General features: G+C 33.3%; 3 protein-coding genes and 1 pseudogene across 4 annotated transcripts; 2 read left to right on the top strand and 2 right to left on the bottom strand.

Annotated features, from left to right (window-relative positions):
• The first annotated feature begins 3,303 nt into the window (after window positions 1-3,303).
• On the top strand, window positions 3,304-4,594 carry LOC107005406 (annotated as a pseudogene). The gene has a single exon (XR_003575840.1). The product of XR_003575840.1 is annotated as an acetylajmalan esterase-like (transcript).
• Window positions 4,595-6,724: 2,130 nt separating this feature from the next.
• LOC107005405 (poly(ADP-ribose) glycohydrolase 1-like) lies at window positions 6,725-12,976 on the bottom strand. Its single transcript, XM_015203989.2, has 11 exons — window positions 12,702-12,976; window positions 12,071-12,259; window positions 11,555-11,658; window positions 11,012-11,216; window positions 10,820-10,924; window positions 9,777-9,895; window positions 9,462-9,605; window positions 8,402-8,522; window positions 8,083-8,283; window positions 7,362-7,424; window positions 6,725-7,193 (listed from the first exon to the last, which is right to left on the bottom strand). The coding sequence occupies exons 1-11, from the start codon at window positions 12,948-12,950 to the stop codon at window positions 7,005-7,007; spliced, it is 1,689 nt and encodes a 562-aa protein (XP_015059475.1). The 5' UTR covers window positions 12,951-12,976; the 3' UTR covers window positions 6,725-7,004.
• Window positions 12,977-13,060: 84 nt separating this feature from the next.
• On the top strand, window positions 13,061-17,604 carry LOC107005432 (6,7-dimethyl-8-ribityllumazine synthase, chloroplastic-like). The gene is made up of 8 exons (XM_015204027.2): window positions 13,061-13,284; window positions 13,382-13,503; window positions 14,526-14,621; window positions 14,899-14,994; window positions 15,863-15,941; window positions 16,617-16,663; window positions 16,959-17,018; window positions 17,233-17,604. The coding sequence occupies exons 1-8, from the start codon at window positions 13,134-13,136 to the stop codon at window positions 17,278-17,280; spliced, it is 699 nt and encodes a 232-aa protein (XP_015059513.1). The 5' UTR covers window positions 13,061-13,133; the 3' UTR covers window positions 17,281-17,604.
• Window positions 17,605-18,325: 721 nt separating this feature from the next.
• Window positions 18,326-24,728, bottom strand: LOC107005187 (potassium transporter 4-like). Its single transcript, XM_015203711.2, has 10 exons — window positions 24,530-24,728; window positions 23,157-23,312; window positions 22,627-22,867; window positions 22,290-22,535; window positions 22,000-22,050; window positions 21,631-21,891; window positions 21,098-21,150; window positions 20,766-20,880; window positions 20,421-20,672; window positions 18,326-19,758 (listed from the first exon to the last, which is right to left on the bottom strand). Exons 2-10 carry the CDS (start codon window positions 23,310-23,312, stop codon window positions 18,680-18,682), a joined length of 2,454 nt encoding a protein of 817 aa, XP_015059197.1. The 5' UTR covers window positions 24,530-24,728; the 3' UTR covers window positions 18,326-18,679.
• Window positions 24,729-27,946: the final 3,218 nt, after the last annotated feature.

Here is a 27,946-nt window from a genome sequence, read left to right as displayed (position 1 = left end):
TATATATATATATATATATATATATATTATATGATCTTTGAAATATTTGACTAGGTAAACAAGTCAAGTTTCTAGATACAATTATATATTTAATAATGGTTTCATTAACAAGTGAATTGGTGGATTAATGAGTATTTCTTCATTAGTGTTTCAAGTTCGAGTTTTCTTGGATATATAAATGTGTTTATTAGAAAGTGTTTTATGTTTATGTGGATTTTTCTCAATACAAATTTTAATTTGTTGAATTTCAATAGTAATACTAAATATCGAATATAGAATTCAAAAAATAATTAGTTATGATCCTAATACATATGAAAATTATTAAGGGTTCATTAAAGTGGAATTTTTCTCATAAAAATTCTCTAGAAAACAATTGATATATAAGCTCTCCATTAATTTTCATGGGTTGCTACCTAAAAAACATAATTAATTTTTTCTCGATTCAAAATTTAGAGGTCGTAATTAAAATTTAAAAAAAAATGTAATATATCAAATATATTCACATTTTAATTTGTTCCATATGTTAAATGTACATAATCGAATCAAAAAAATTTTTATATCATTACTTTAACATTAAATCCATACATTTCAACTTAGTGGTCTCAAAAAAATATTTTTCAAAAATGATGATGAACTTTATCCAAATTAACTTTCTTCTAAAAAGAAGTTTATAATGTTCCATTAAATATACTTAAATTAGTTATAAGTACTCAAAAATGACTCAAAATTACATTTCTTCTCCAATTAAATTGAACTTTATCTTGTCATATATTCAAAAAATTTCATCACGCTAATTTGTTTAGGTGGAAAAAAATCACAAACGATAAGATTCTTTTTAATTAATTAGAGGAGAAAGGGTCATTTTTTTTAGAAAAAAATCTTTATTTTCTTAAATTCTGTGTTAAAACAAAACCAAACAAAATAAATTTAAATAAAAATCAGACAAATAAATTAAAACGGTGAAAATAACATGTGTGTATATAGAATTTTTGGTACTTAATCACAAATTATGTACTATTAAGTATTACCTTGTTGAGTTATTTAAAATATAGTAAATAATTTGATTATAAATTTCATGTGCAAAATATATTTAACTACTGGCGGCTATGCAGGAAATATGACGTCATCTAACTTTTTTAATGATGAAAATATGACGTCTGCCAACTCATTTCATTATATGAGATTAAATTATTTGAATATTTTATGAATACCTATGATAATATCTAAAAAAATTATATTTTTTAAAAGTTTGTTCATTTTTTTAAATTTCATATCAAATTAAGCTATGACAAATAAATTTTAGACGGAAGGAGTTGTTAATAAGTTCTTTCAGACGATGAGATGGAGGGATCCGCGGACACACCATCAGAGCTAGATTTAGCTTTGGATCGACCAATTGCCCTAACCCCGTCATTGAATGAGGTTAAACACCTTTCGAAGAATTTGATAAAACAAAACCTTCCTTCGGTGAACGACTGAGTGGAAGTTCAGATTTTCTAATTACCTCTTCCATATCATATTAGTAGTCCACTTTTTTCTTTACACGTACCTTAAATAATCATATATAAAATATTTTAATAATCTACCATTTAAAAACTTTATAAATTTATTTACACTTTCAAAAAAAATATATAATCATAAAGATAAAATATGAATAAGTAGTTAATTTTGTCTTAATTTTATACCTTAACAAGTAATTTGCAATAAATATTTAATAAGATGAATAATTAATATTGGGCAGAAGGAATAATAGATTTTTTAAAAGGAAAAAATAGCTACCCAAAAAGATTCCATTGGGATTAGCTTAAATACTAAAATTAGGGCAAGTTGCACTAAACAATCCAAAGTTTTAAATAAGTGAGTTCTTATTAAATACTTTGTGCTCAAAGAAAAAAAATATAATTCAGAGTATTTATATATAATTTAGAAAAACATTATGAAAGACGGTACTGTTATGGCCGGTAAAGATGAAAGTTATGAAGGGTGAAGAATTAAAAATGAAACGTGTCGGAGGGAACGGAAGACGCAATAAATACAGAATATCACCCGTGAAACTTATTTACAACTCTCATTGGAAAAATCATTTTCCTCACTTTTTTTTTTTAAAAAAAACCTTGTTTTCTCAAAATAAAAAAATCAATAATTTTGATTAGCTAACATAAAAAAAATCCAAAAATATTTTCCTCCATACCAAACGCACCCAAAATTCCGACGAATATATTATATATATAAACGATTAGCTATACAACCAAAGTTCTTTTTTTAAAAAAAAAAAAATTCACCTAATATTCGATATTATCTACATTAAAATTTAACTATTCGAAAAATCGCTCCCTACCAAAAGCCTCAACCAAAGTCTATTTTGAGTCCTTGTTTAGATAAATCATATAATAATTTAAGTAAATTAACTATAAATTTTGTTCCTAACTAAATGCATCTTGTCTTCTTGTTATACAATAACACATGCACTACATTAAATTTTATTTAGACAAATGTTCTCTATTTAGGCTGCTAATTTTCTTCATTGGCAATTAATAATTATTATTTTGTAATATTATAATTAGAAGACTATATATACATATTATAAGATAAGACTTGGTAAGTATACCTTTTTAATTCTATATATATTTTGTACTTTCGATTAGCCAAAGGTTATCTTACACCTTACACTACGTGAGAATAAATAGGATCACAATTAATATTAGGTATTAAATATCGAACTTTTAAAATTTAGTTTGAAAATAATAAATATCGATATCGTAATTGTGTATGTACGTATATTGTAGTGTATAGTGTGTCGGTGTGTGTTAGTTGTTTGTTTAATATTTAACCTAAAACATTCACTACATAATGAAATCGTAGAAAAATGGTCTGAAAAATACTTTAACTTTGATCGAAATTATTATTACGATACCAAACTTAATAGAGGATCTTTTACCATTGCACTATTTAATAGTGTATTTTAAAGGTATATATGTGCCAACATGGACACATTACTATTTATAATGATGTAATATTTATGATGTTCACGTTAGCACATATATACCTTTAAAATACACTATTAAATAGTGTAGAGTAAAAAGTCATTTCCAAAGTTCGATATTATTACAATAATTTCGATCAAAGTTTGAAATATAATTCAGACATTTGGTATTTGGATAAAAAAAAATCATTAAATAATATATTTATTAGTATATGTTTTGTATTGAATCACGATCTAAACTCACATGCAATGTCCTTTTTATTTTTTCACTATAAATACCACTTTACTATTCCAAAGTTCTCAACCAAAAAAAATCATTCATAATTATGGCTTCTCTTTTTCTATCAAAATTTTCTTTCTTTCCTTTACTAATAATAATAACTTTATTTTTTCACTCTTCTCATTGTGATGTCCTAACAAGATGTCACATCACATCACTTTTCCAGTTCGGCGATTCTATCGCGGATGCTGGAAACGTGATCCGCATACCGGGTGCCGTCATATCGGCCCAGGCATGGGGTCTACCTTATGGTGAAACCTTTTTTCATAAACCTACTGGACGTTTTTCTGACGGTCGTATTATCGCTGACTACATCGCCACAGCTCTCAATCTCCCATTCCTCAATCCTTACATGGACAAATCAGGTGTTTCCTTTAGTGAAGGTGCTAATTTCGCCGTTGCTGGTGCAACGGCGATGAATAACTCTTTTTTGGCGGAGAGGGGCATTGGACATGTCCCGTTCAACGTTCCTCTCCCGAGTCAATTAGAGTGGTTTAAATCTCACCTCCAGTCAACCTATGGGTCAAAATATTCTACAACTCTACGAAACTCTCTTGTAGTATTAGGAGAGTTTGGTGGAGTTGATTATTGGAATGCTTTAGCGGGAAATAAACCTGAACCTGAGGTACGTACATACGTACCTTTTATTATTGATGGCATTATAAGTGCCATCAAAGAGGTGATCCAATTAGGATCAACTCGCATTTTGGTTCCAGGAGTTTTTCCTTTTGGGTGTCTATCATCATACCTAACACGAATCCAGATGCTTATGATCAATATGGCTGTTTGAAATTTTATAATGATTTCGCTACGTACCACAATACTGAGCTAAAGAAGGCTCTAGAAAATCTAGGACGTGAGTTCCCACGTGTTAAAATTGTGTATGGGGATTACTATGGGGGTTTTAGGCTTGTTTTTCGATACGCGTCTTGGTTGGGATTTAATCAAAGTACATTGGTATCGGCATGTTGTGGAAGCGGAGGAGGACGATACAATGCCGGGGGATGCAGTTCAGCTAGTACCAATGTATGTCCTAACCCGTCCCAATACGTTAATTGGGACGGGCTTCATCTGACAGATGAAGCTTATCATCGTATTTCTAACGTTGTTATCAACAATATGCTTCCAAAATTTGGGTGTCGTGGACTTGGAAATTCGAGTGTATTGTCTAGTTATTGAGTTTTTGAAGGTTTTTGTTTAATTTTGGTGTTTTGATTTTGTGTTATGTGTTTTTCTTGATTTTCTTTGATTTTGGGTTTTTTTTTAAAAAAATGAAATGTTTTGTAGTTGAAATGAATATGAATAAAAGAATGATTATTGTGGTATTGTAATTCGAGTTAATTTTTACCTATGATAATAACTCAACTTTATTCACAATCACAATAAAGTTATAAAATTAATCTAATAACTATGTATATGTGTGCTCTAACTTTGAATATACAGAAGGATATATTTAAATTTATATAAAAAAATTACAAGTAGACACACACGGTCTACATGACAATTATTATCCTATATGATGTTCAACATATTTATTTCACTTAGAACTTGTATGTTTATTTATTCAATTTTATAAAAGTTTAACTACGATATATTTTATAGTATCGCGATTTTTTTTTGTGTGGGGGTTGGGGTGGGGGTACTTGTTTTTCTGTGACTATGATGAGATGTATGCTGTCTTCTCCATCTTAGGTGGGGATAAACAAAAAAATAATAATAGATAAAATATTGTTGCAGATAATACTTAAGCTCTCATTTATTCAGGTTAATAATTAATTAAACCTTATACACTAAAAATGATTTGTTTATCATATTATAATTACCTACCATAACATCAAAATTACAAATATTAATTGGAAAACCCTTTGATATGATCAAATATGAGTTTGTATATTTTTACAAAATAGACCAAAATCAATTATTTTCTTGATAACTCAAATTCCACATAAAGCATTTGAGCTAAGATTGTTCATGGCATGAAAACTGTGGAGGAAACCAAAAATTAAGTAAATATATAAGGGCCTTAAAATGAAAATGCAATAGCAAAATCAGGTAAAAGATATCGTGATATTAGTTAAAGTGCATACAAACTGGCACAAAAACATCCACGGTAATTGTTAATGATCAAATAATCTTGGAATTAACATGAAGTAATGAAGATGTTTGTTGATGTTCATCTAATCATGACATATTAATGGTTGCATAAACTATGCCAAATGATATGATGAATAGATGACCATCAACAAACAAATTCATAACTACACAATTTTAGTATATATATACTTATATATACATGGAATTTCTCCATTTAACCTGAGTCTTTAAGAAATAACACATCTACCTCGACAAGGTAGTGATAAGATCTGCGTATATTCTATCCTCCCTAGATCCCGTTCGTGGAATTTCAATGGATATGTTGTTGTATAGAATAATATTGTAAGAAGAAACTAAGAAGATAGCAAATTCACAATGTTATGTTGTAAGTTGTATGACTACTAATATATGCTCAAAATATCCATATTCTATGAGAAGTTGGGAATATACTTTACTTGTGCTCAATAAATTTGAGGTTTCTATTATTGGTGGGTGGGTACTTTGAGTATTGTTTTCATACACATTTTCAATGATGAAGGGAGATATTTAAACTTTTAATATCGAAAGGGTGTGGCCTAGCTATCAATGAAGTGAGTGAATTATGAGTGATCGTGATTTAAATCTCAGCAGAAACAAAAAAATAAACGCACAGTTTCTTCACATGTGTTAACATTGGTTGACAAAGCTACTTGATACATGTAGTAAGAAGTAATAGGCATCCGATGGAATATCGAGGTATGTGCAAACTGGCGACCCTAAACATATCACTAATTATAAAAAAACTGAAATTGTAACTAACCAAACAAAATTACCATATGCTTCTTATTGGAGTGTTTCGGTAACAGACCTTCTACCTTCACGAGGTAGGGATAAAGTCTACGTACATTCTACCATATCCTAACCCCACCTATGAAATTACATTGGTACGTTGTTGTTGCTGCTTCTTAGTGGGACACCTTAGGTGGCGGTACACTTGATCGACTCAAACTGGACAGAAGGGAAAATAAACGCTACGTTGGAACAACAGTAATTTGTTGAAAAAGAAATGGAGGTCGCTTTACCGTCCGATGACTTTTACCCGGAATCGGTTCTCAACGAAAGACACAAAATACGAGGAGTCGCTCTCTATCCGTATGGGCGACCCCCCGCAGGCACGACCTATCAGAGCTATGTAGTGATAATTGAAAGAGTTGGGACACACCATAGCCCACCCCTCTTCCAAATCTATGAGTGAGATTTCATCTCTCTCAAATGTAGAGTATCTTTCCTACTATCGGTTCCTTTCATTAGAGACGAATAAACCCCACTTTAGGTTTGTTACCTACCGGAATGGATTGCGCTTTTCTTTCCCAGTAAATAACTTTTCTTCCTTTCAAACCTTTCACCCAATTTAGATACCAATCAATCAATTATACCACAATATACAATTTACAAGTATCTAACTTGACTAGAGTATTAAGTGTAATTATAACAACTAGAACTTCATCTAACCAACAACTCCTCCTATGTGAGCTTCACATGGTCAGTCTCAAGTTCGAATCCAGTAGGTTGACAGTCGGCATAAAGATAGAATCATGACGACACATCTCACCTTATAATACAGTACAACGGAATGGCGTATACTAGGATCAAGCAACATTATTAAGCTCAACAGCACGAACATGTTCGATCATCATAGGAATCGTTGAGCATGTCATCGTGAGAAAACAATGACGGAAGGAGCCAATTGAAGAAACCTACTCTAGTTTCTTCCCTCAATCTCTGAGATGAGTATTCCACCAACACATTCCAAAGCTCCCCTACAGTCCACTTATGTGAAACAATCCATTGAATCACCTAGACCAAGTTTTCAACATAGAAATGTCACACGCGGATATAAGCTTCCAAGGCTTTCAGAAACTATAAAAAAATCGGCAAACATCCTTAGGGTCAAACATATCAGTTCAAAGTCGAATGAAACTTCGCACCAGACACATTATAGAATAATTAACAGACAGAACGTACCTGCTCCAGCATCTGCAATGCTTCCAGTCCAAATGTATAATACAAGATGAAAGGTCTCATTGCCTGTAGGAGATGCAAGGAGATAAAATTTTAATGTAAAAAAGAAGAAGAAGATGTTCAAAGTGAAATGAACATCTAAAAGAAGATATTTGACATTTTACCGCCTCCATCTCTGTCTATATGACATCATTTTCCCTTTCCGAAAGCTTTTAAACGTCTAACACAATTCACAAGTAGCAATAAAGCACAGACCATTACAATTTACAAGTATCAAGAACTCAAAGATTATTAACCTCAAGTTAAAAAGTAGGCATAATACATAAGCAATCTTGACCTCATATGGCAAATAAACTCTCCAACTTTGAGTATGCATATCTAGGCACCTCAACTCATCTCAATTGTGTCAATTGAACACTCAAACTTACAAGATGATCCTCCGAATACCTCCAAAATTTATGTGACACGCCAGTGACGAGTGTCCATGAGACATAGTGGAGATGAGTTGGGGTGTTTTGTTATCAGTTGAGACCAAGTTGAGGTGTCTGTTTATGTATTATGCCTTAAAACTATGATGCGTCTCAAAAGGAGAGAGAAAGAGAATGCGCCTAGATTTACCAAGTACATTTATCCCCTAATAGGTGAAAAGCAAGTGCTCTGTGCCTCGCATGAGCCAATACTTCCTGTATAAAATGCAGGAAAATGTCCAAGGAGAATGAACAACCTGAGATGCAGCAATCCATTGAAGCATAGCTTTAAGTTGAGGATCTCCTCCAAAAGCACCACAACCCCAATTTCCAGTCACAACACCAATTTCATGCTGATTGTCTATAGATGGACAACTGTGCCCCTTGTGATTTCTGGGTAACTGATTCCCTGATGCTCCCTCGGATGCTTGAGATGAAGTTGAAGTATGACCAAGTGACTATCAGAGACAATTAAGATCATGAAAAAATTGAAATACCTATAGATATATTGGAAGGGGAGCAAAAGGAAATAACAATATGAGGAAGATTTTAAAAAATGACAAAAGGAAATCCGACCAGAAGATTGACAATGGACCTCCCACCGGTGGCGTTAACTGTTTGATCATCTTTGAAAAGCTGTTGATACTGATGACATTTGCAGTGATCCATGAAGCCACAAAACGCTTTGTTAATCTCCCTACGCAACATATTCAACTTATCATCAATAAATAAATACAACTACCAAGCATTTTTGCTGTAAATACAAAAGGCCCACGGTGAATCGACCAATAATAGTTAGAATTTCAAATGTCAAAATGTCTCACCCTCAGTGCAGAAGATGCTAACCTGTCAATTCAACATACAGCCTCACATGAAAAAGGAAGAAAAAAAATACTATGTTACCATCTCAAAGCCTCTTCTTCTCATTTTATCATCGACATGTGTTATTTGCACTTTTTGCTAAATAACGTTAACTTTTTTCTTGTCTATCTTTGTGAGACCGCACATCCATCTTAGCATCCACATCTCTATGACATAATCTTGTGGAAGTCCAACATATCCCCAAAATGAGTGTCTTAGAGATGGATGTGTAGTCAGTCATGTAAGATCCTTTAGAGGGTTGTATGACTACAATATCTACTTTTACTTTTTTATTTACTTGGTATCAAAGAAGGCAGAGACTCCGGGTTCACGTGCTTGACCATAAAAATAATCATATCCGCATGTGAGGGGACATATTGAAGATATAATAAAATAAACATAAGTGTACTCTCTAACAGCTTACTTCTAGATGAGGTGGTCACAGTTCAACATTGTCTCATGAAAGAATGGAACATATTGAAGTAGATTGTAAATTCATTCTAACAAAAGGTCGAGTCAAGGTGCACTGCGACAAGTTTTGTCAATTGATCAGTTTGCAGATATTCTTACAAGGTCACTTTGTAGCTCCTGAATTGAGTATATTTGTGGCAAAGAGGAGCATACAATGTGTACAGATTGATAAAGAACCTAATTGTACCTAAAGGATAATCCAAAACTTACAGAGTTCAGTATCACATGTTTAAGGCCTCAACAGACTTCATGAAACAAATATATTCCAAAGAAACATTTTAAAAGAGCACAGAAACTTGTGTACCTTAGAAGGCCTTCAAGTTGGTACTGGCTGTTTCCCGGGCAGCACAGTGCATCTATTGCAACTATCCTAGTCTTACGCCTTCCAAGAACATCAATGTCCTTTTTGTCGACATAGTCACCACTAAACCGGAATGAAGAGGCATACCTTCACCAGTTGAAAGACGTGAAATAAGCGGAATTATAGTTAATGGCCCAAAATGTCAGAAAAAAATTTCCACGCATATATAGCTTCAACAAATTAGCAAAAGCCCTATTTGTTCCAAGTTAACTTAGTAATGTGTTGCAAATACACAATTCATTCTCTATATAAACTCACCCGGTATAACTTGAAAACCTTTCTGTACCAACAATTTCTATAGCTTCATTGTCTGCCATACACGGCAGGAAAAGCATGCCAGCGATTAACTCTGGATTGATCATAAATCGAATTTCTTCCTAAAAGGAAAACTACCTATTAGATATTATCTTAAACGTATACATTCCAACAATCAATTGGGGCTTTGTGTATAAGATGCAACTCTTTATTGGGGCTGAAAAAATCCAGTCTTCCTTAGAAAATCTATAAAAGTCTCATTTATAACTAAGACATGTGCAGGTCTGGCTGAGAGATTTTCAAGTTGTTTTGGAATAAGTGTGAAATTAGAGAACTTCTTATATAATTAACCGTAACTTAGTTTGGACAGTTATAGTAGATTGATTGATTAAACATAGAGGTGTTGAAAAAATAGAAAAACCACACCGAACTGGAACCCAAACCAAACCTACTTGATAAATAGATATATTCTTCAGTTTGGTTTGGCATTAAATTTTAAAAACCAACAATATTTGGTTTGTTTGTATTTAAAAGAAACAGACTGAACTGACAAAAAAGCGGAACTGATAAATTTTTACAATCTGTGGTTTGATTTATATATCTAATAAACCAACTTAGCTGGTTTAGTTACTTAGCAAGTTAAATTTGAGCCAAAACAAACTGCAAACACCATATTAAAAACACGAAGATGCAAGTGGATCATTTTACCAATCACTACAAAAGAAAAAGTTTTGGTTGTAAGCAACAAAATGATGATGGGATGGCATTCTGAATGTCGAAAATCAACAGATAATATATCAGTTCTCTTTTTAATCAAAATAAAAACATAGGGAGGGTTTTATGAAGTGCATTCACTTTAGGAATTAGACGAAAATCTCCAAAAAAAATTTAAACTTCAAAAGGCAAAAAGTGTGGTGCATTGTGGCAAAGGAAGGACAGAAGCAACTTATTCGATGAATTACTTTGAAATTCTTAATAATTGAAAATAATGGCTAATGGTTAGATTCAAAATGTGAAAACGAAAAGAACACAGTCCAGAAAAGAACCTGCACACAGCCCCTAACGAGAGCACCACCTCCTAAATACATGTTAGCAAAATCAACTTCAATACCTTCACATGATTGATCTTCAATTAATCCTGAAACAGAAATCTAAAAAGAAACAGAATGATATCATTGCATGTGAAAAAAAAAAAAGAGACATGATAACTGGATTGAGATTACAGTTTCACTTCTTACCTCAAAATGACAAAGGGAAATATTGGATTGGCTCCATAGTTTTTCCTTTGGATAGGGAATACAAGATGGACTAAATTCTAAAGAAAGAACTTTCCGCTCGAAAGACACATAGCCTGCTGGCATAGATGAACATATCCTCCCAAAATAGTGAACAATGCACTTCAGTTTATTATCGAATGCTTCTTCATAATGATCATGTAGACACCTGAAAAACATGTATGGCAGCACATGAACTTCATTAATTCGATTAACACAGTTTGAGATATTTAAAGACCGCAGTGCAACTACGGAAGAGTACAAAATAATTGATCTGTTCTTATTCTTCAACTCTGTATAACTCATTCTAGTTAACAGTTGTAGATAAACATTATTCAATTAAGACCTTACAATCTAATTATCAACCTAATGAAACTATTTATCTAAACCGTATCCTAAGATAGAGAAGTTATGCCAAGTTTTCAGATTATAACAACTCATATAGAGATATGAACAGAAAAACAAGCATAGATGCAATAATCATATCAGACAGTTGATGAAACATACGCAAATAAGTGATCAAAGTTGATCATTGGAAGGTGTTTGGCACCTCTATGACTGGTAGGAAATAGGCAAAACAACGCGCATGCAAGAAGAGCACCGATTAATTCCTGGAAAAGAATATCGAAAACCATGAAAATTAATGCTACAGATACTTGTTACAACATCGAATAATCAAATTCTGCTGCAGAAATCAGTTAAAGGGGTAAAAAAGATATGAAACAAATTTATTGTGGAGTATCCCATACGAATCTCAGGCTGTGACATGAACTCATTTGTGTGTATTAGGTACAGGAAGAAATCTAGAAATGGGATTCCTCATCGCTTAAACTTAAAGTTAATTGCTTTAAAGTAGGATAACTTTTTCCTGCCTTCTTATTGACCACAACCACACCAACCCACAGTGACGGAGCCAGGAGTGTTACTAAGGCGTATCACAATATCAAAACTAGACAGACGTAAAAAAATAAGGAGAGTTAACATATAGTATATACATACATACATAAAATTCTAAACTACTACCTGACTAAGGAAGACAATGCCAGGCTCTTGTGATTCCAAGCAGCGAAGACCGGTTTTAACTCCTTTCAAAACTCCATCATCAGCATTCTCATAATGAGTTTCTAGCAATAAAGGCAATCTCAAAAGCAACTTAGCCAATTGTGGCACCACTTCTTCGAACCATTTTGCAGCTTCACTCCTCGGAAGCAACTGCACAAACAATTCAGCATTTAGTAAACAATCGTATCAGTTCAAACTTTTTTTTCATAATAAACTAGTAGCTTGTTCGATCAAGTTTCTGGGAAGTCAAAAGTGTATATTTTTAAAGAATCGAGGTGTTCGGCCAAGATCTTACGAAAAACAACACTCCTTCTCCCTCTGTTTAAATTTATTTGCCTTTATTCAGAGTGCACAAGCAAACGAAATTCGAACATAGAAACTTCAATTTATTTGAAAACGTACTATAAATCACGATAATAAAAAACAGAAACTTTTTTTCACAACCTATTAACATTGATCAAACACAAATTATTGCACTAATAGTATCTTTTCAAATTAAGAATCGAAACAACAAACTACTACTATACTTTAAACCAAAAAAAAATGAAATTTATATGTTCATGAACAGAGAATTATGGGAAAAGAAATTTACATCATCGAAGAACAGAGCAAAACCTTGAGAAGCAGAAGTATCAATTGAAAAACTGTGGAACGAGAGAGAGTTTCGAATATCGGAAATGGCGATGAATAGGCCTTCGCCGGAGTCAATTTTGCTGTGATTAGGACCTTTCGAGAGATCGGTAAGTGCTTCAGCTACCGGCGCCGGCCAATAAAGTGAAGATGATCGGAGTGAAAAGGGTAAAAATGGAAGAATGGACTTCAAGTCTTCTCTGTTCTCCATTAAAGTTCGTTTTTTTTCGTCGTTACATAATATCATATATTTATATTTAATGAAAAATAAAAATTATTTTAAAACAGACTAAAACGAAAAGGAAATAATAACGGAGATATAAATTAGAAAGGCTACTGTTACCAAAAACTCAACTGGAAGAAGAAAGTCAAATTACAGTCTGAGAAGATAAAAATGGCGGCTTCAGCTTTCGGACAGTGCAGTCTTCTTCCTCGTACAGTATCTTTGAATCCTCAGCAGTCTCATCGTCAGCTCTACAGTTTGTCTTTCCATAGACAAACTGTAAATTCTTCACTTCCTGCACTGTCATTCACTCAGTCTATAGGTTAATATGATTTCTTTCGTTTATCGATTTCGATTCGATTTGATATTGTTTGGGTTTAAATTGGGAATTTTTTTAAATTTTTTTTGAATTTGATTAGGTTTTGGGTCTGCAATTGAGAGACATTGTGTGGATCAAAACGGGTCGGATTTGTTTAAAACGGATGCTGTTCGTCAGTTGAATGGTTCAGTTATCTCTGCTAAGGGGCATCGGTTTGCTATTGTAAGTTTTTTCTCTCTTTTGCTTATAATTTTCCTCCGTTTTGTTGCTTGGACTCTTCAAAAATTGTTGCTATGCTCTTGTCGAATCATCTAAAAATGACTACTTTTGGAGTATCCGATAACAGCCGTGGAATTTTTAAGAGTCTGAGCAACAACACTTTACATTTCATTTTATGTGGTGATAAGAAATGAAGGAATGTAATCTCCGTCAGTCTCGATTTATGCGATGTAGCTTAACTTGACAAGGAATTTATGGAAAAAAGACTTTTATAACTTGAAGTTTATGATAAGTTACAGATGCTTGTGTAGCTATAAATATGTTGTTCGTTTTGGGACTGCGACAGAGGGAGTAGCTCTTTTCTTACATATGGTTGTGATTTAGTAGACAAGGAGTTTAAGAAATGGACAAAAAAAGTTGAGATGGATTTAAATTATGTATACTGATAGTGTAGAAGTGATTGATTAAGACACATCTTGTTTAATGACATGACTTGTTGGACCTTATACTGAATATAAAAGCTAGTTTTCTGAATACAAGAAAGAAAGATACTTGGAATATTTTTAGCTTATATATCAAAGGTCTTCCATCGTCTCTTAAACTTCACTTAAGTCAAACACTGTCATATAAAATAGGATATAGGACATAGGACGGAGGAATAAACATACTAAAAGTACCTTAGTATATGGTGGTTGTCATGCTTTGTTAATTCCAATAATAGCATGTAAATTGTCATTAAGGGCAAACTGAAATGTTAAAAAAGCGAAGAGTATTCAAGAAAAGAAATATCTCGTGTAAATTGAAAAGGAGGGAACCGTAGTTTAAAGTGGTGATTTTTAATTGCGAGAGTTAATAGTTTCATTTGAAGAAATTGTGAAAAGTCAATTGATACAATTCGGGTTTGGTCTGTAGTTCTGTTATGTTTTTGGTTTTACTTGAAGCCATATAGAAGTTGAGTTCATTTCATTGACGATGTTTCTAATAGAGTGTTATTGGAACTGACTGACCATCTGTTGATTTTAAAGGTGGTTGCACGTTTTAATGATCTGATCACCAAGAAGCTTTTGGAGGGAGCTTTGGAGACTTTCAAGAATTACTCGGTTAGAGAGGAAGACATTGATGTACGTTTTCTATTATCTAATCCTCCGTTCCCTCAAAACCTGTATTTTCTCTTAAACTTGATGCAATTACTACAGAAGGTCCGCTTGCCACGAAAAATCTAAATGAGAGATTGATTGCTACATAATACCCCTCTATGACACGCTATACTGGAGCATAAAGATCCACTATGGGATAAATGGAGAATGTTGTATCAGTAGATTAAATATAGAATAAGGCGTGGTGGGAAGTTGTCTCTTCCATTTCATGGCGTCATCTAGTTTTTTCCTCATAATGCAGGTTGTGTGGGTTCCTGGTTGTTTTGAAATCGGCGTGACTGCACAGCTTCTTGGAAAGTCACAGAAATATCACGCAATACTCTGCATTGGGGCTGTGGTAAGCTCACTTCCAAACATAAGTTTACCTTGTCGTTTTTCCTTCTACATTATTTGCCTACTCCGATTCTGTTTCATATGATGATATTTTTTGTATCGTGTATGGAAATATGGAAGATTACAGTCAGATGCTTAAGTTATTCTTTTGGTATATTCTGTTTTGGATCGTCTTATGTGTTCATCATTGTAAGTGAACTGATCTTTTAAGTTACGGAAGGGGAAGCAGCTTAGAGTATGATGAGAAGCATTAGCTGTGTTTTTTTTTCCTGTTGGGAAGACTAGCATTTATTTGTGACGCTCTTCCGTCAACAATGGAACTATAAAGCTGAACAAATAAAACTTGAGCACTATTTTGACAGATAGGCAAAATTATTAAACAAAGAAGCTATTGAACTTTAGATTCCTTACTGAAGATATATACTTGGATTCATTAAATGGAAATCTTTAACTAATTTCCATTGATGTGAGGGAGGGAAAAATCTGTGGATTTGGGTCAGTGTATTCTAATTTTTCTTTGTTGGACGGGTTAAACGTTTAGTTGTTGTAGTTGGACATAGTAGGGAGGCATGCATGAATTTCAGTGCCTTGTTATGAAGTAACCTCATCTGAACATACTGATAAACAGTATAGTATTTTTGCCCTGGTGGATTTCTGTCTCAGATAATAAATATCTGGAAAGGAAAAGGTGATATATAGCTAAAACTCTGAGCATTTCAAACCCGAAGAAAGAAAAAATCCATCACAGACAAGAGATTGAAGCGCCTTTCTGCTTTTCCCTCTGTCCGAATCATAATCTAATATTTCCTTTCTTCTTGATGGTGATGTGTATCATTGTCTTTAATTGAACATTTTTGTTTTGTGGCTAGTAGATCAGAGGTGATACATCTCACTACGATGCAGTCGTTAATGCTGCCACATCTGGAGTACTTTCAGCTGGTCTAAATTCAGGTGAGATAACATACTCCATTATAATCCACATGAGCAATAATAAGTATGCTAATGTTTAATCTTTTGCAACTGTTTAGTATTTTATTGATAGATAAGATTTTGGAACATTGTTTGAACTTCGAATGTAATATTTGGAATCAAATATGATGGTTGAAATAAAGGATTGTTATGGGACCATCATCCAACAAAGTGATAGGCAAGGTCTAGTAAGCATGTAATATAGGGTTGTTAGGCTTCTAAAGTCCTAATATATTCACAAGATGAATTTGTTAATCTAGATGTCAGATATACAAGATTTGATAACCGACGGAAGGTGTAAGTACCCTAAAAGATGAAAATAAGGGTCGTCGAAGACTACTTATGTCTTAAACAGTCATCGTAGATAGTTAGGCTGTGTCGAACAATCAGGCATAGTACAACAACTTGAAGATCCTATATTAGAATCTTAGTTAAAAACTGTGTGAGTTCATATGCTCTAGTCCTGGTGTCATATTTACTCGATGGTTGTGCTTCTGAGCAGTATAATAAGTTCCCCGATGAATTTATCAAGGTAAAAGGTAGTTCGATTACCTCTTTTATAAAAAGACTACATCGTCTGTCATTATACGCTATTTTCAGTTCATCTTTTTCAATTCGCTGGCCAAACTAAAAACCCCCTTATGTAATGAGTTGCAGGTACTCCTTGCATATTTGGTGTTTTGACATGTGATACCTTGGAGCAGGTAAGCAATTAACCGTTATACACGTGTGTTGGTGTTCTATATCCTTTGTCCATCGTATAAATAGTGGTTGGAATAACAGATTCACGGAAAGTATAATCTGCATCAGCTGAGAGGTTATTATACCTTGTAGCTTTGTACAGCGAGATAGTCATTGTTGTTTCGTGTACTTTAACTGTTAGTTTTTTATGGATTTGTGTAACATATACTCTCCTTGGAACTACATTTACAATATTCTTCTTGGCTGTGTGAGGCTATCTTGCTCATGCATGCTAACCAACATCGCTATATAATGCAGGCTTTCAATCGCGTTGGTGGGAAGGCTGGGAATAAAGGTTCCGAAACTGCATTGACTGCTGTAAGTTGCCTGTGATTGTGTGACAATTAGATTTTATCCTCAAAACAAGTTCATTTGTGTCTGATTCTGCTCAAATATATCTGCCTTAATATGTGATTAAAAGGGTCTGACTAATATAATTGTTGAAACTTAAACATCAATAACTTAAGACTCATGTGTTCTGTTAGCAATAAGTGACTGATCTTGAATGCATATATTGTGTTTAATTTTTCAGATTGAGATGGCATCTTTGTTTGAGCACCACCTAAAGCCTTCAGAGTAGACAATCCTTCTTATCGCGACAAGGTTCTGGATTTTCACCTTTAAACAGAATCTCACTCGCATTACCATCCCAACTAGTTACTCCGACTAATAAGGTTAGACATCGAGGGGGGAAAAGAGTTCCCTCTACTTCTCGGTTTCCTTCCTCGTCTACTCGTTGATGCTGGATGTAAACATTCTAGTAAAAGCTGCACTTGTTTGAGAAAATGTTGCACTTAGTTTCAAGTTTGAGTTTTGGATAATAGTATTCTTTCAAGTTTTGAGTTTTGGACTTCAAATTGGTTCTATGTGAATTGGAACTTCAACATTGATTAGTTCTCTCCCACTTCCTCTGTCCAAATAGTATACAAAAAAAACAAAAAATGGTAAAGTCCGAGAGGGAATTGCTCAGATGGTAAGCACCCCTCACTTCCAACTCAAAGGTTGCGAGTTCGAGTCACCAAGAGAGCAAAAGGGATGGAAGCTCCTAGGAGAGGGTAAAAAAAATGTTGAACAAGTAAAAATATACGGAGATAAATTTTACGAAATCTTTCTATTGAATGTATCGTACTGTCGTAGGTTGATTATAACGATCTTTCTATCGTGTGTGCTAAAACTTGATTTATCAACATATACTTCATTTCAATTTGTTTGTCTTACTTTCCTTTTATCCATTTCAAAAAGAATGCCTCCTCCCTAGAAGGCTACTTTTTAATTTCAATTTTCTACTTGACATGCATAAGGCCACAAGAATAAAAGATATTTGGTACATTCTACATATATATCTTTAATATATGATCATAAAATTCAAAAAAAATGTTTTTTAAAACTTCGTGTCAAATTAAAATCAGACAAAAAAATTGAAACACGGAGTAAAAGAGTTTCTTAATAAAAATTGTAAAAGATCAACTTGCCCTTGGAACTAATGGTTCAAAATTGTAAATTTGTGTATAGGAAAGACTATGACAATTAGTTCTCTCTGCAAATATGAAACAAATTACTCATACAAATATATCAATCAATTGCATTTGGAAATTTGATGTGCAAACTATATATAACTTGTCTGATCCTAAGCATTATATCCACTAATGTTAATAAATAGTTTACAATTTTTAAAAAAAAAATCAAAATGTTAGATTACAAAAGCCTATATAGCTATATTTCAATCATAGCTTAAATCACCTATTAAAATTATAACTACTGTCTCTATCTAACTATATAAAATACACAAATAAATACAGGTCATATGTGAAAGAGATGATATAACAAATATATATATACTAACAATACAAAGATTAGTGATGAGCAAGACTTGGTATTTGGGGCAAAAATATTCAAGAAAAAGTTCATCTACCTGTGAAAAGATTCTGCAGGTAACTCCGATGAAGGCGTTCAACGTTCTCTTGGCTCCAAGCCTCTCTCTAGACATAGTATATCATGCCAACTTCAATAAGACTAATGTGAGGAATGTTAAGTGCAACAGCGGAAGCTCTGCAGTTCTTACGCAGAAATGAATATGCAACGTCAATGACAAATTTCTTCCAGCAAGAGGACGATCTACGTGCCTTGACACATGAGTGTCCCATTATATATGCAATCCCTGACTCCTTTGCCTGAACCAAATCTATAAGCTCATCCCTAACTTCAGGATCCATGCCAGAGTTCTCTGGCAAGTTGAACCTGATTCGTCGTTTTCTGTTTTCATGGCTCCCATCATCATAAAAAGATCTTACACTTTGAAGTGTCAGTGACTTGCTGCTTTGAATGGTGGAACATGTTTCAAAATCATCATCTATGATAAATGGTGAGTGTGACTGTAGATTTGTGCTTATAACTGCCATCCTACCATCAAGTGATGAACTATCGGAGCTTGATAATTGTGGTTCCACAGCTTCCATTTGGATGAACTCTGCTACACTTTGGATGAGAAGGTCCTCAAAGTTCCCAGTATCTTGCTGTGCGTCCTTGTAACCATATCGAACAATGCAACGATACATGCGATATGGTCTTGGGCCAACACGACCAATGAGGAAGCGCTCATCGGATGAGACATGAGGTACAGGAACAGATTTGACGCATACAAACACCATTACATTATGAAACGCAGGGAGATTTGTGACAAAGTGAGAGAAGATAGGTGGAACTCCTGTTACCAGTTCAGAGTATATTAGCCCTATCCCTGGGACGCGGACAATACCAAGGCTCGGACCCAAGCCAAGGATCCATTTCAATGGAACTTTGTTGTGCAGGTCATATTTGTACTTCTTGCGAGTTCCATAGTGCCACACAAGCATGATGGCTAAGAGGATAAAAGAGAGCAAAAGGGATACCCATCCTCCCTGTGGAGCCTTAATGGCTGCGGAAGATAGGTAGAGACCTTCGATGAACCAGAAGAAAAGGAGAAAAGCAGCGGCAAATACTAAACTTCTTTGCCACACAAAGATTATAACAAGTGTCATGAGGAATGTTGTGATAAACATAACTGTCATGCAAGCTAGCCCTGAAAAAAAAAACGTCTATAAGAAAGTTTAATTCAAGAGTTATAGAATGACTCGAATTTAGAAAGAAAAAAATCCAACTATAAAAGGCAAGCTGGACTTTACTAAATGCAGTAATGTACATAAAAAATCCCTTCTACACAAGGAATATTTTACTTCTCCATGTCATCCAATTAGAGGAAGGGGGCCGCATAGCTGGTAAAGTTGTTGCCATGTGACCTGGAGGTCACAGGTTCGAACTGTAAACAACCTCTTGACAGTTGCAGAGTAAGACTGCATACTGTAGACCCTTGTGGTCCGTCCCTTCCCCGAACACTGCACATAGTAGGAGCTTAGTGCTCCGGGCTGTTTTTATAAAAAGATGTCATCCAATTAGAGAATCCTCCTTGTTCATCATTTATTTTTCAGTTTAATTGTTATTCTCTTTTTGCAACAGATCTTCTTTATTGGACATATATAAATCATCCAGCACAAGCTTGGAAAAAAAAAAAAATCGTGAAGACACTAAGAAAAGGAGCAGCATTTAGAAGAACAGAATCATGTAAAGCAAATCAGATTCTGTAGTGAAAATTGGTCGAGCAGAGTTGTTGATATTTAAAGTCTCGTAGAGGGATGTTTAGACTTAAGACCAAATAAGACATCTTTAGCACACAAGAAGGCTTACCGTATGCATTTCCAATCAAAGTTGTATCTTGGAACCCGATAGCCACAGCAAGAGTGAGAATCATCAGGATCCAATTTATTTCTGGTACATAGATCTGCCCTTTATGCTTTGAGGTGTGGACAATCTTGACCCGCGGGAAGCAACCTAGTGAATTACATTGCTTGACGATTGAGAACGTGGCTGTGATGATAGATTGGCTGCCCACAATGGCTGCAAGGGTTGCAATAACAAAAACAGGCCAGTATACACCATCTGCATGGATAGCATAGACCAGCAGTTAGGATTGAATCATTTATCGTGAAAACATTAAGCTGTTACAAAGAGAAAAGGAAAAGAAAAACCAACCAGGTATTGAGCTATAGAAGCTATTTGGAATGGAATCTAGATTTTTTGACAGAAAAGCAGCTTGACCCATGTACTGTATCACCAAGCACGGATACACCACAAATGCAAATGTAATCTGCATAGGACAAAACAAATTCAGATAGACATGGTGTAAGTTCCAGGAATCCAACAAGTTAACTAGGACGTTGAACAATATGATGCAGAAAAAATGACAACTACGGACAATATAATCTGCCAGACACCAGGACACTCAACTTATAGACGAGTACGAGCACAAAGTTTTCACGATCCACAGTTTAATCTAGTCCGCTCCAACAAATAGTTTGACTTACCCTCATGGAGAAGGCAGAGAAATGACCAAGATCTGCATACATAGCTTCAGTACCTGATAAATGAAAATAATTGGAAATCAGATCCAAAATTCTAGTAAATGTTTATCTCATAGTTTCAAAAAGTGTCTGCACAAACAACTGCTTTGAATTCTCAAAGTTTACTATGTTTTCTTGTATAAACATAAACAGACACTCAAACTTGGCCTCAGCTGGCAAGTAAGCACTCCAACTTTGAGAATGCACATCTAGACATCTTAACTTGGTCTCAAGTGAAAACTAAACACTCCAACTTGGCCCTATTATGTCTCATGGTCATGGACACCCTACATTGACGTGGCATATAAATTTTGGAGGTGTCTAGATGATCATTTTGTAGGTTGGAGTGTTCAACTGCCACACTATAGACGAGTTGAGGTGTCTAGATGTTCACTCTCAAAATTGGAGCGATTACTTGTCAGAGACCATGTTTGAGAGTTTGTTTAAATATAATGCCTAAATAATTACTGACTTAAGAGATAATAGACTTCATATACCTGCAACTGAGAGGAGAATACCTCCAAGAGAAATCCAACCATCTTTTCCTGTATCCCTAAAAAACTTGATGATATAATAGGGCGAAAAAGCAGACACAATTTTGGGGTTCCAAATGATAGTGTTGTACAACCCAATTATCATAATTGATATCAACCAGATGAGCACGATTGGTGCAAACAAAAATCCAACCCTGTGGGTTCCAGAATGCTGTAAAGCGAACAGGCCAACCAATATTATGCAAGAAAGAAACACCACTTCATCTACAATAAGAGATATTTTGATAGTCAATGCCTTAAGACTGTAGTCAAATGCTGACTAATTGAATCCATCAAAACTAAACACAAATAGGTAAATTACGATAAACCTACCATGAGTTAGGTGATCTGCAGCAGCCTGTATCCCTGACATCGATGATATGACTGTCACAGTGAAAAGGTAATACTAATTAGAACATATACTCAAATCGGCTCGAGTTAAAGGACTTTAAGCATATAATGGGCCCCACAAACACTTGGTCCATACTCCTAATTTACTATCTAGAATCGCTCCATGAGTAAGAAACCAACTCGTTGAAACAAATTCAAGCTTGTAAATACATAGTTACACAAGCTAATACCACATAAAATAAGACAGTAATAGTTGTTATAATAGTTTCTACCTGACATTGCAGGTGTCAGAACACCATCGCCTATGACCATACAAGCAGCCAATAAAACAATAACAAGTAATACTGTACGTGACTTTTTATGCTTCTCAAGAAATCTCTTCAACTGAAAACCTGCTGTTGACCGCCCAGAAAAGCCATATTTGTAAGAAGATAGCTCCTCATCAGCTGCTTGTTGGTTGGGAAGTAGACTAAACTTTGCATGTCTACAGAGCAGAGAGTAAAGAGCAAATGAACCACCTGGATGTATATAAGTGTATTCGTCATAGAGGATCAGGTATATGAGTTCTTCCGTAAACATTGACTAACGTAGAGTCTATCTTTAACATACCTTCACCATTATCATCTGCACACAATACGATAAATACATATTTGAGCAAAGGAATGAGTGTTATTGTCCAGAAGATCAATGAAAATGCACCAAATATTGTTTCCGGAGACTGATGATCTTGCAACTTCCCGTCAAATACACTCCTATAGACATAAAGCGGTGATGTGCTCAAATCTCCATATACCACCCCAAGACTTTGGTATGCCAATACTAGATTCCTGGAGATATTCAAAAAAGGGAACTGCAAGGCAAAATATAAGACGCAAGCCAGTTACACAATCAGTAGCTACACATATATAAGCTAGATAATGCTTCTCTCCCTTACGTTCTTTCCTATTCATTGTTCCATCAACACGCCTATTAGTTATTCTTCATTTTAGCAATCTTGAAGCCTAAGTTAATTAAATCCTCTATTGACAAAAAAAAACAGTACATAACTCACAATTGAAGTCAAACAAAACAAACAGATCCAGTATTAAAGACGGTTAAGAAAAAAGCCTGAGAAAGTAAAATAAAGAAAGATTTTCCACCTTTGATGGAAGCTCCGTTTTTCTCTTTCCCTCTGGAGTTTGTCCACCTTTCCCATCTTCTCCAACTGTATCTACTGATACGTGGGCCCCACCGTCGGCAAGCGAAGGAGGATGCTCCAAACTATCTCCCTCATGATGGATACCAACTTGATACATCTATTACAACCAAAAAATTTCGAACTTATTTTGATATGCAAATAGAGAGAGAGAAAAAAACAAGACAACTCGCCTTTTACAAAAAGAAAGGGGGAAATAAGCAGAGCAACAAAGGAGTAGGTCAGATTGATCATGGATTTAAATGTTGCGAGTTCTAAGACAACATATTCAATGTTCCATACACTTATTCTTTACATATATATATGGCATTCAAGTAGAAAGGCATGTCTTCAGTCGGCCAGCAGCCAGATGTTTTATCTAGGATGTCAAAAATTTCTTAGTTAGTAACTACTACTACTATTAAATACAAGAGACATCATGGTTTGATAAAGATTACGCTATTTAATCATGAAGACCAGCAAAGGCCGCATTAACTGAATCATTTTTCAATAAGCTCAGAGTCAATTCAAATTCAACTGAAAGCCTCTAATGACAACAAAAATTGCAAACTTCCATCAAGTGCAACAACCATACATGCTCCGTTTTTATACCAAGTCTTTAACAAGATATAACATTAAAGATGTTAGTTTGCCGTATATTACTCACTTATTTCAATTTGTTTATCCTACTTTCCTTTTTACTTTGTTTCAAACCTCTTCTCTTTTTTTGACAACTCTCTAATTCTAATTTTTCACATAACATATTTAATACCAAAAGATTAAAGGCGGCATTTCGGGACATTCTACGTAAGACCATAAGATTCAAAAGTTCTTTACTTTTTTTAAACTTCGTATCAAGTCAAAACCAGACAAACAAATTGAAACGCACATAATATTACGTACCATGAAAAGTTGTTTAGCAATAGAAAAAATCATATCAAAACTTTGAAAGCATCTATCTAATAGCAACAAAATTTGCAAACTTCCATCATGTGCATTGTGTACAATAAGCATATTTTCTCCATCTTCATACCAAATATTAAATATGTACATAGTTTAAGATGTTAATTCCACATATATATCATCAGGTATCATAAAATGCCGGAAAAATCATATCAAAATTCAAAATTAATAAATTTCAACAAGTTTGAATTCATTAAAAATATGAAAAATATTATAGAAACGAAACAATGTCTGACATTCAGGAACACCTAAATGGAAGGAAAAAAAAATGCCTAGGGCAATCAAAAAAACACAAAATTGACACACAAATTCAACTCTACATAATCGGAATTAATGAAAAAAAAGTGATTCATATAAGACGAAGAACGAACTTACGGTTGACGGAGAACGGCGACGGCGACGACGGCGGCGACGGCGGTGAGGTATTTGCCCTTAATAATACATGAAGATGGATTTTGAGGGACGATGAAAGGAGATCAAAAAGATGAAAAAATCTCCTTTCATCTCAATTTTTTTTTTCAATCAAAATGACATTATTATGGGAATACCTCAATTGCATGTCAACCACCACTCTCTAAACCCATTTGTTTAAAATGTGTTTAACCAAACTTATTACATTACCTACTTATCGCGATAAAATTAAGCCATAAAAATTATTGATAATTTTTATATTTATTTTTATTTTTTTTCTTTATTGTTCCATTAAAAATGATTGAAAATAGCTTTGATATAAGTTATTCAAATCAGAATGTAACATAAGTTATGCTACGTAACTTAATTTTCGATGTAATTTGTATTATTAGACGTATATAACTTTTGTTCATAACACACAAATATATCGAATTCGTATAAAACACATGATTTAGTTCGTATAAAACACATGTTAATAGAGATATAAATTTAATTTCAGAATTTACGACTACGGAGTTATTATTATTGTCCCTAATAAGCATAAGATTATGGGCTTTGACATTTGGGCTGGCTAGCCTAGCCTTGTTTGATAGGTTTGGACTTACTCCTTTTTTAGCTTATGTAAGATTTATGCTTTTTAATATGGGCCAACCCACAACTCTTTTAGGGCTAGGCTCGAAAGAGTTCGAGACTCTGCTTATGAAATTATATTGAATTTTGTTGTTGTTATTATTGTTGTTGACCATTTTAACGGGGTCGTTGACACCTCTACCCTTATTTGTGCTTGTGTTTAATTTTGATCTCTTGAGGCAAATAATTTTCTTGCAAGACATAAATTTTTGCATCGTAATACTTGATAATTTACGTTTAGACTCTTTAAGGAACTTATGCTCCGCTAAACATAAACTTGATTACCAAGAACAAAATTGAAAGATAAACTCATTTGACGAACATAAATTGAAAATACGCCCATTTGAAATACAAAAGTGTAATTTTTTTTAAAAAAAGTACATCTAATTGGCCAGTTAAGTCGTTGCAATTTATCTCCAATCCGTTTGAGGCTAAGTCGATCCATATTGACAGATCTACTCAAACTCTTGAATGCTCAACCTTAGAAGATTGAGATGGATGATTATTCTCTCGTCTTCTGAGTATATACAACAACAATAACGAAATATATTAACAAAATATACCTTATCGATAACAACAACAATACCAATATAATACAAATAAAGTCTTAATCAAATTGTACCATTGACTAATTTAAAACACCATCTAAAAAGATAGTCTCTTTATGAAGCAATAATAACATCTAGCAAAGTAATTACTTACCTATTATTCATTTATTACTTAGGACATAAGAAATTAAATTTCATAATTAAGGGACTTTTAAATATCACTTCCAAATGTGGTCAGATGCAGAGTAACTGTTAAATATCACTTCCAAATGTCACTCAAAGAAAAAGGCCAATAATCACAATCCAACTAGTATGGCAACCTAATATATAATGGGATTGACGAATCTTAAGATAACGATAAAATTATTTCATCGTAATATATAGGTTACGAGTTTGAATTGTGAAAGGAATCACTAACAGTCGTATTAGGTTAAATAGTCTATAAGACATTCCTTGTCTTAAAATAACGGTAAAGTTATCTCATTGTGATCTATAGATTACGAGTTCGAGTTGTGAAAAAAACCACTAGTACTCATATTAGGTTAGATAGTCTATAAGACATTCCTTTGCCTTAAAATAACGATAAAATTATCTCATTGTGATCTATAAATTACGAGTTCGAATTGTGAAAGGAATTAGTAATACTTGTATTAGGTTATAAGACATTCCTTATCGTGAAGGTCTTTCCTGAATCATGCTAATACGAAATGTTTTGTGTATTAACCTGTCATTTTTATTATTAATTAATTTTAATCTAAATTTGGTTCATGAACAATTAAAAAATACAGATCAAGTTCATGTATTCATTCCTAAATTTAGGTGTTCCTTTATGCATTTGACTACTACTAGTTGTTTTCATGAAGTTGGCTAACATATCCTTGGAGTGTATAATTAGGTATCATACCAAAGTTATGTTTCATAAAATTTTAAAAATCATGAAAAATATTTTCTAAATTAAAGATCAATAATTATATTAGCAAAATGTGGATTTTTTATGAAAATTTTGAGTGTTAAAGAGTAATTAATATTAATGTCTATTGAAGATGTAAAATGAAGTTGCAAGTTTTAATTTTGACTTTTTCAAAATAGTTGTTCAAATTATGTTTTTCTCGATGATGAAACTTATCGTATCGTCTCGATCTGATATCATCCTCATAGTTCCCATTGAAACATTGCTTTACTTCTTAGATGTTTAGTCAATTTCAATGTATTTCACGAAGAGTCAATTAACTCTGAATGAGATAATTATATTTCATACCTAACCATAACTCACCTACTTATTATTTAACATCATTCTATCGATCTTTCTTCTTAATTTCACCCTCCTAGCTTTCATTCTGATTCAATATTATAAATTTATAAATATATAAAATTATTAAATTCACGTGAATTCATAAATTACACGTAAATTCGTCTATGTTGCAAAAGCAAGTGCATGGAATTTAATGCAATAAGGTTGGTTGTACGAGGAAGTAGCTAAAAATCATTTATTGATTTCTTCAAAGGTTTTAAATGAAAATTCATTGAATCAAAAGGTCGGTCACATGCAAAAAATTAATAAATTAAATAAAGTATATAATAAGTATCTTAGAAGAAATGATTTTTAACTCAAAATAGAAAGTGTTTTCATGAATAGGAATCTTCTTTTAAAAAAAAAAAAATTTCAAACCATGTCCATTTAAGTTTATTTAATGTTATTATGGAAACACGTATCATGAACAATACTTTTGTATACTTTTTCTTTTTTTTTATAAGACATAAATATGTTTTTAAATTTAATTTTAACTGATTTTTATATTTTTTTGATTAACAGATATAAATAAATACTTTAATTTGTAAAATTAAACAAGTAAACACACATATTTTTACACGTGGTAGGCTGATAACGTATTACATGTAGAACGTTATATAGAACACAAACTATTGTGTAAGATGTCACAAAGAATGAACATATTTTTTTTTGTTTAATTTTATACAAATTCAAATGACTATTTATAAATATAAAAATTAAAATATATAAATATCTGTTTAATTCAAATTACATAATACATTTATATATTATGTATTTCCTTTATCTTTTAACTTCTATATTTTTATTATTTTTTTAATTTAGAGAACAAATTAATGGATATACATTAATCAAGTAAAATGAAGCAATTGTCAAACATGTAGCACAAGAAAATTCTTGGTTCTAGACTTATAA

This window comes from Solanum pennellii, chromosome 12 (assembly GCF_001406875.1).
Source record: "Solanum pennellii chromosome 12, SPENNV200".
Taxonomy (NCBI): domain Eukaryota; kingdom Viridiplantae; phylum Streptophyta; class Magnoliopsida; order Solanales; family Solanaceae; genus Solanum; species Solanum pennellii.
The sequence above is the reverse complement of the archived record's forward strand: the minus strand, read 5'-3'. Positions and strand labels throughout refer to the sequence as shown.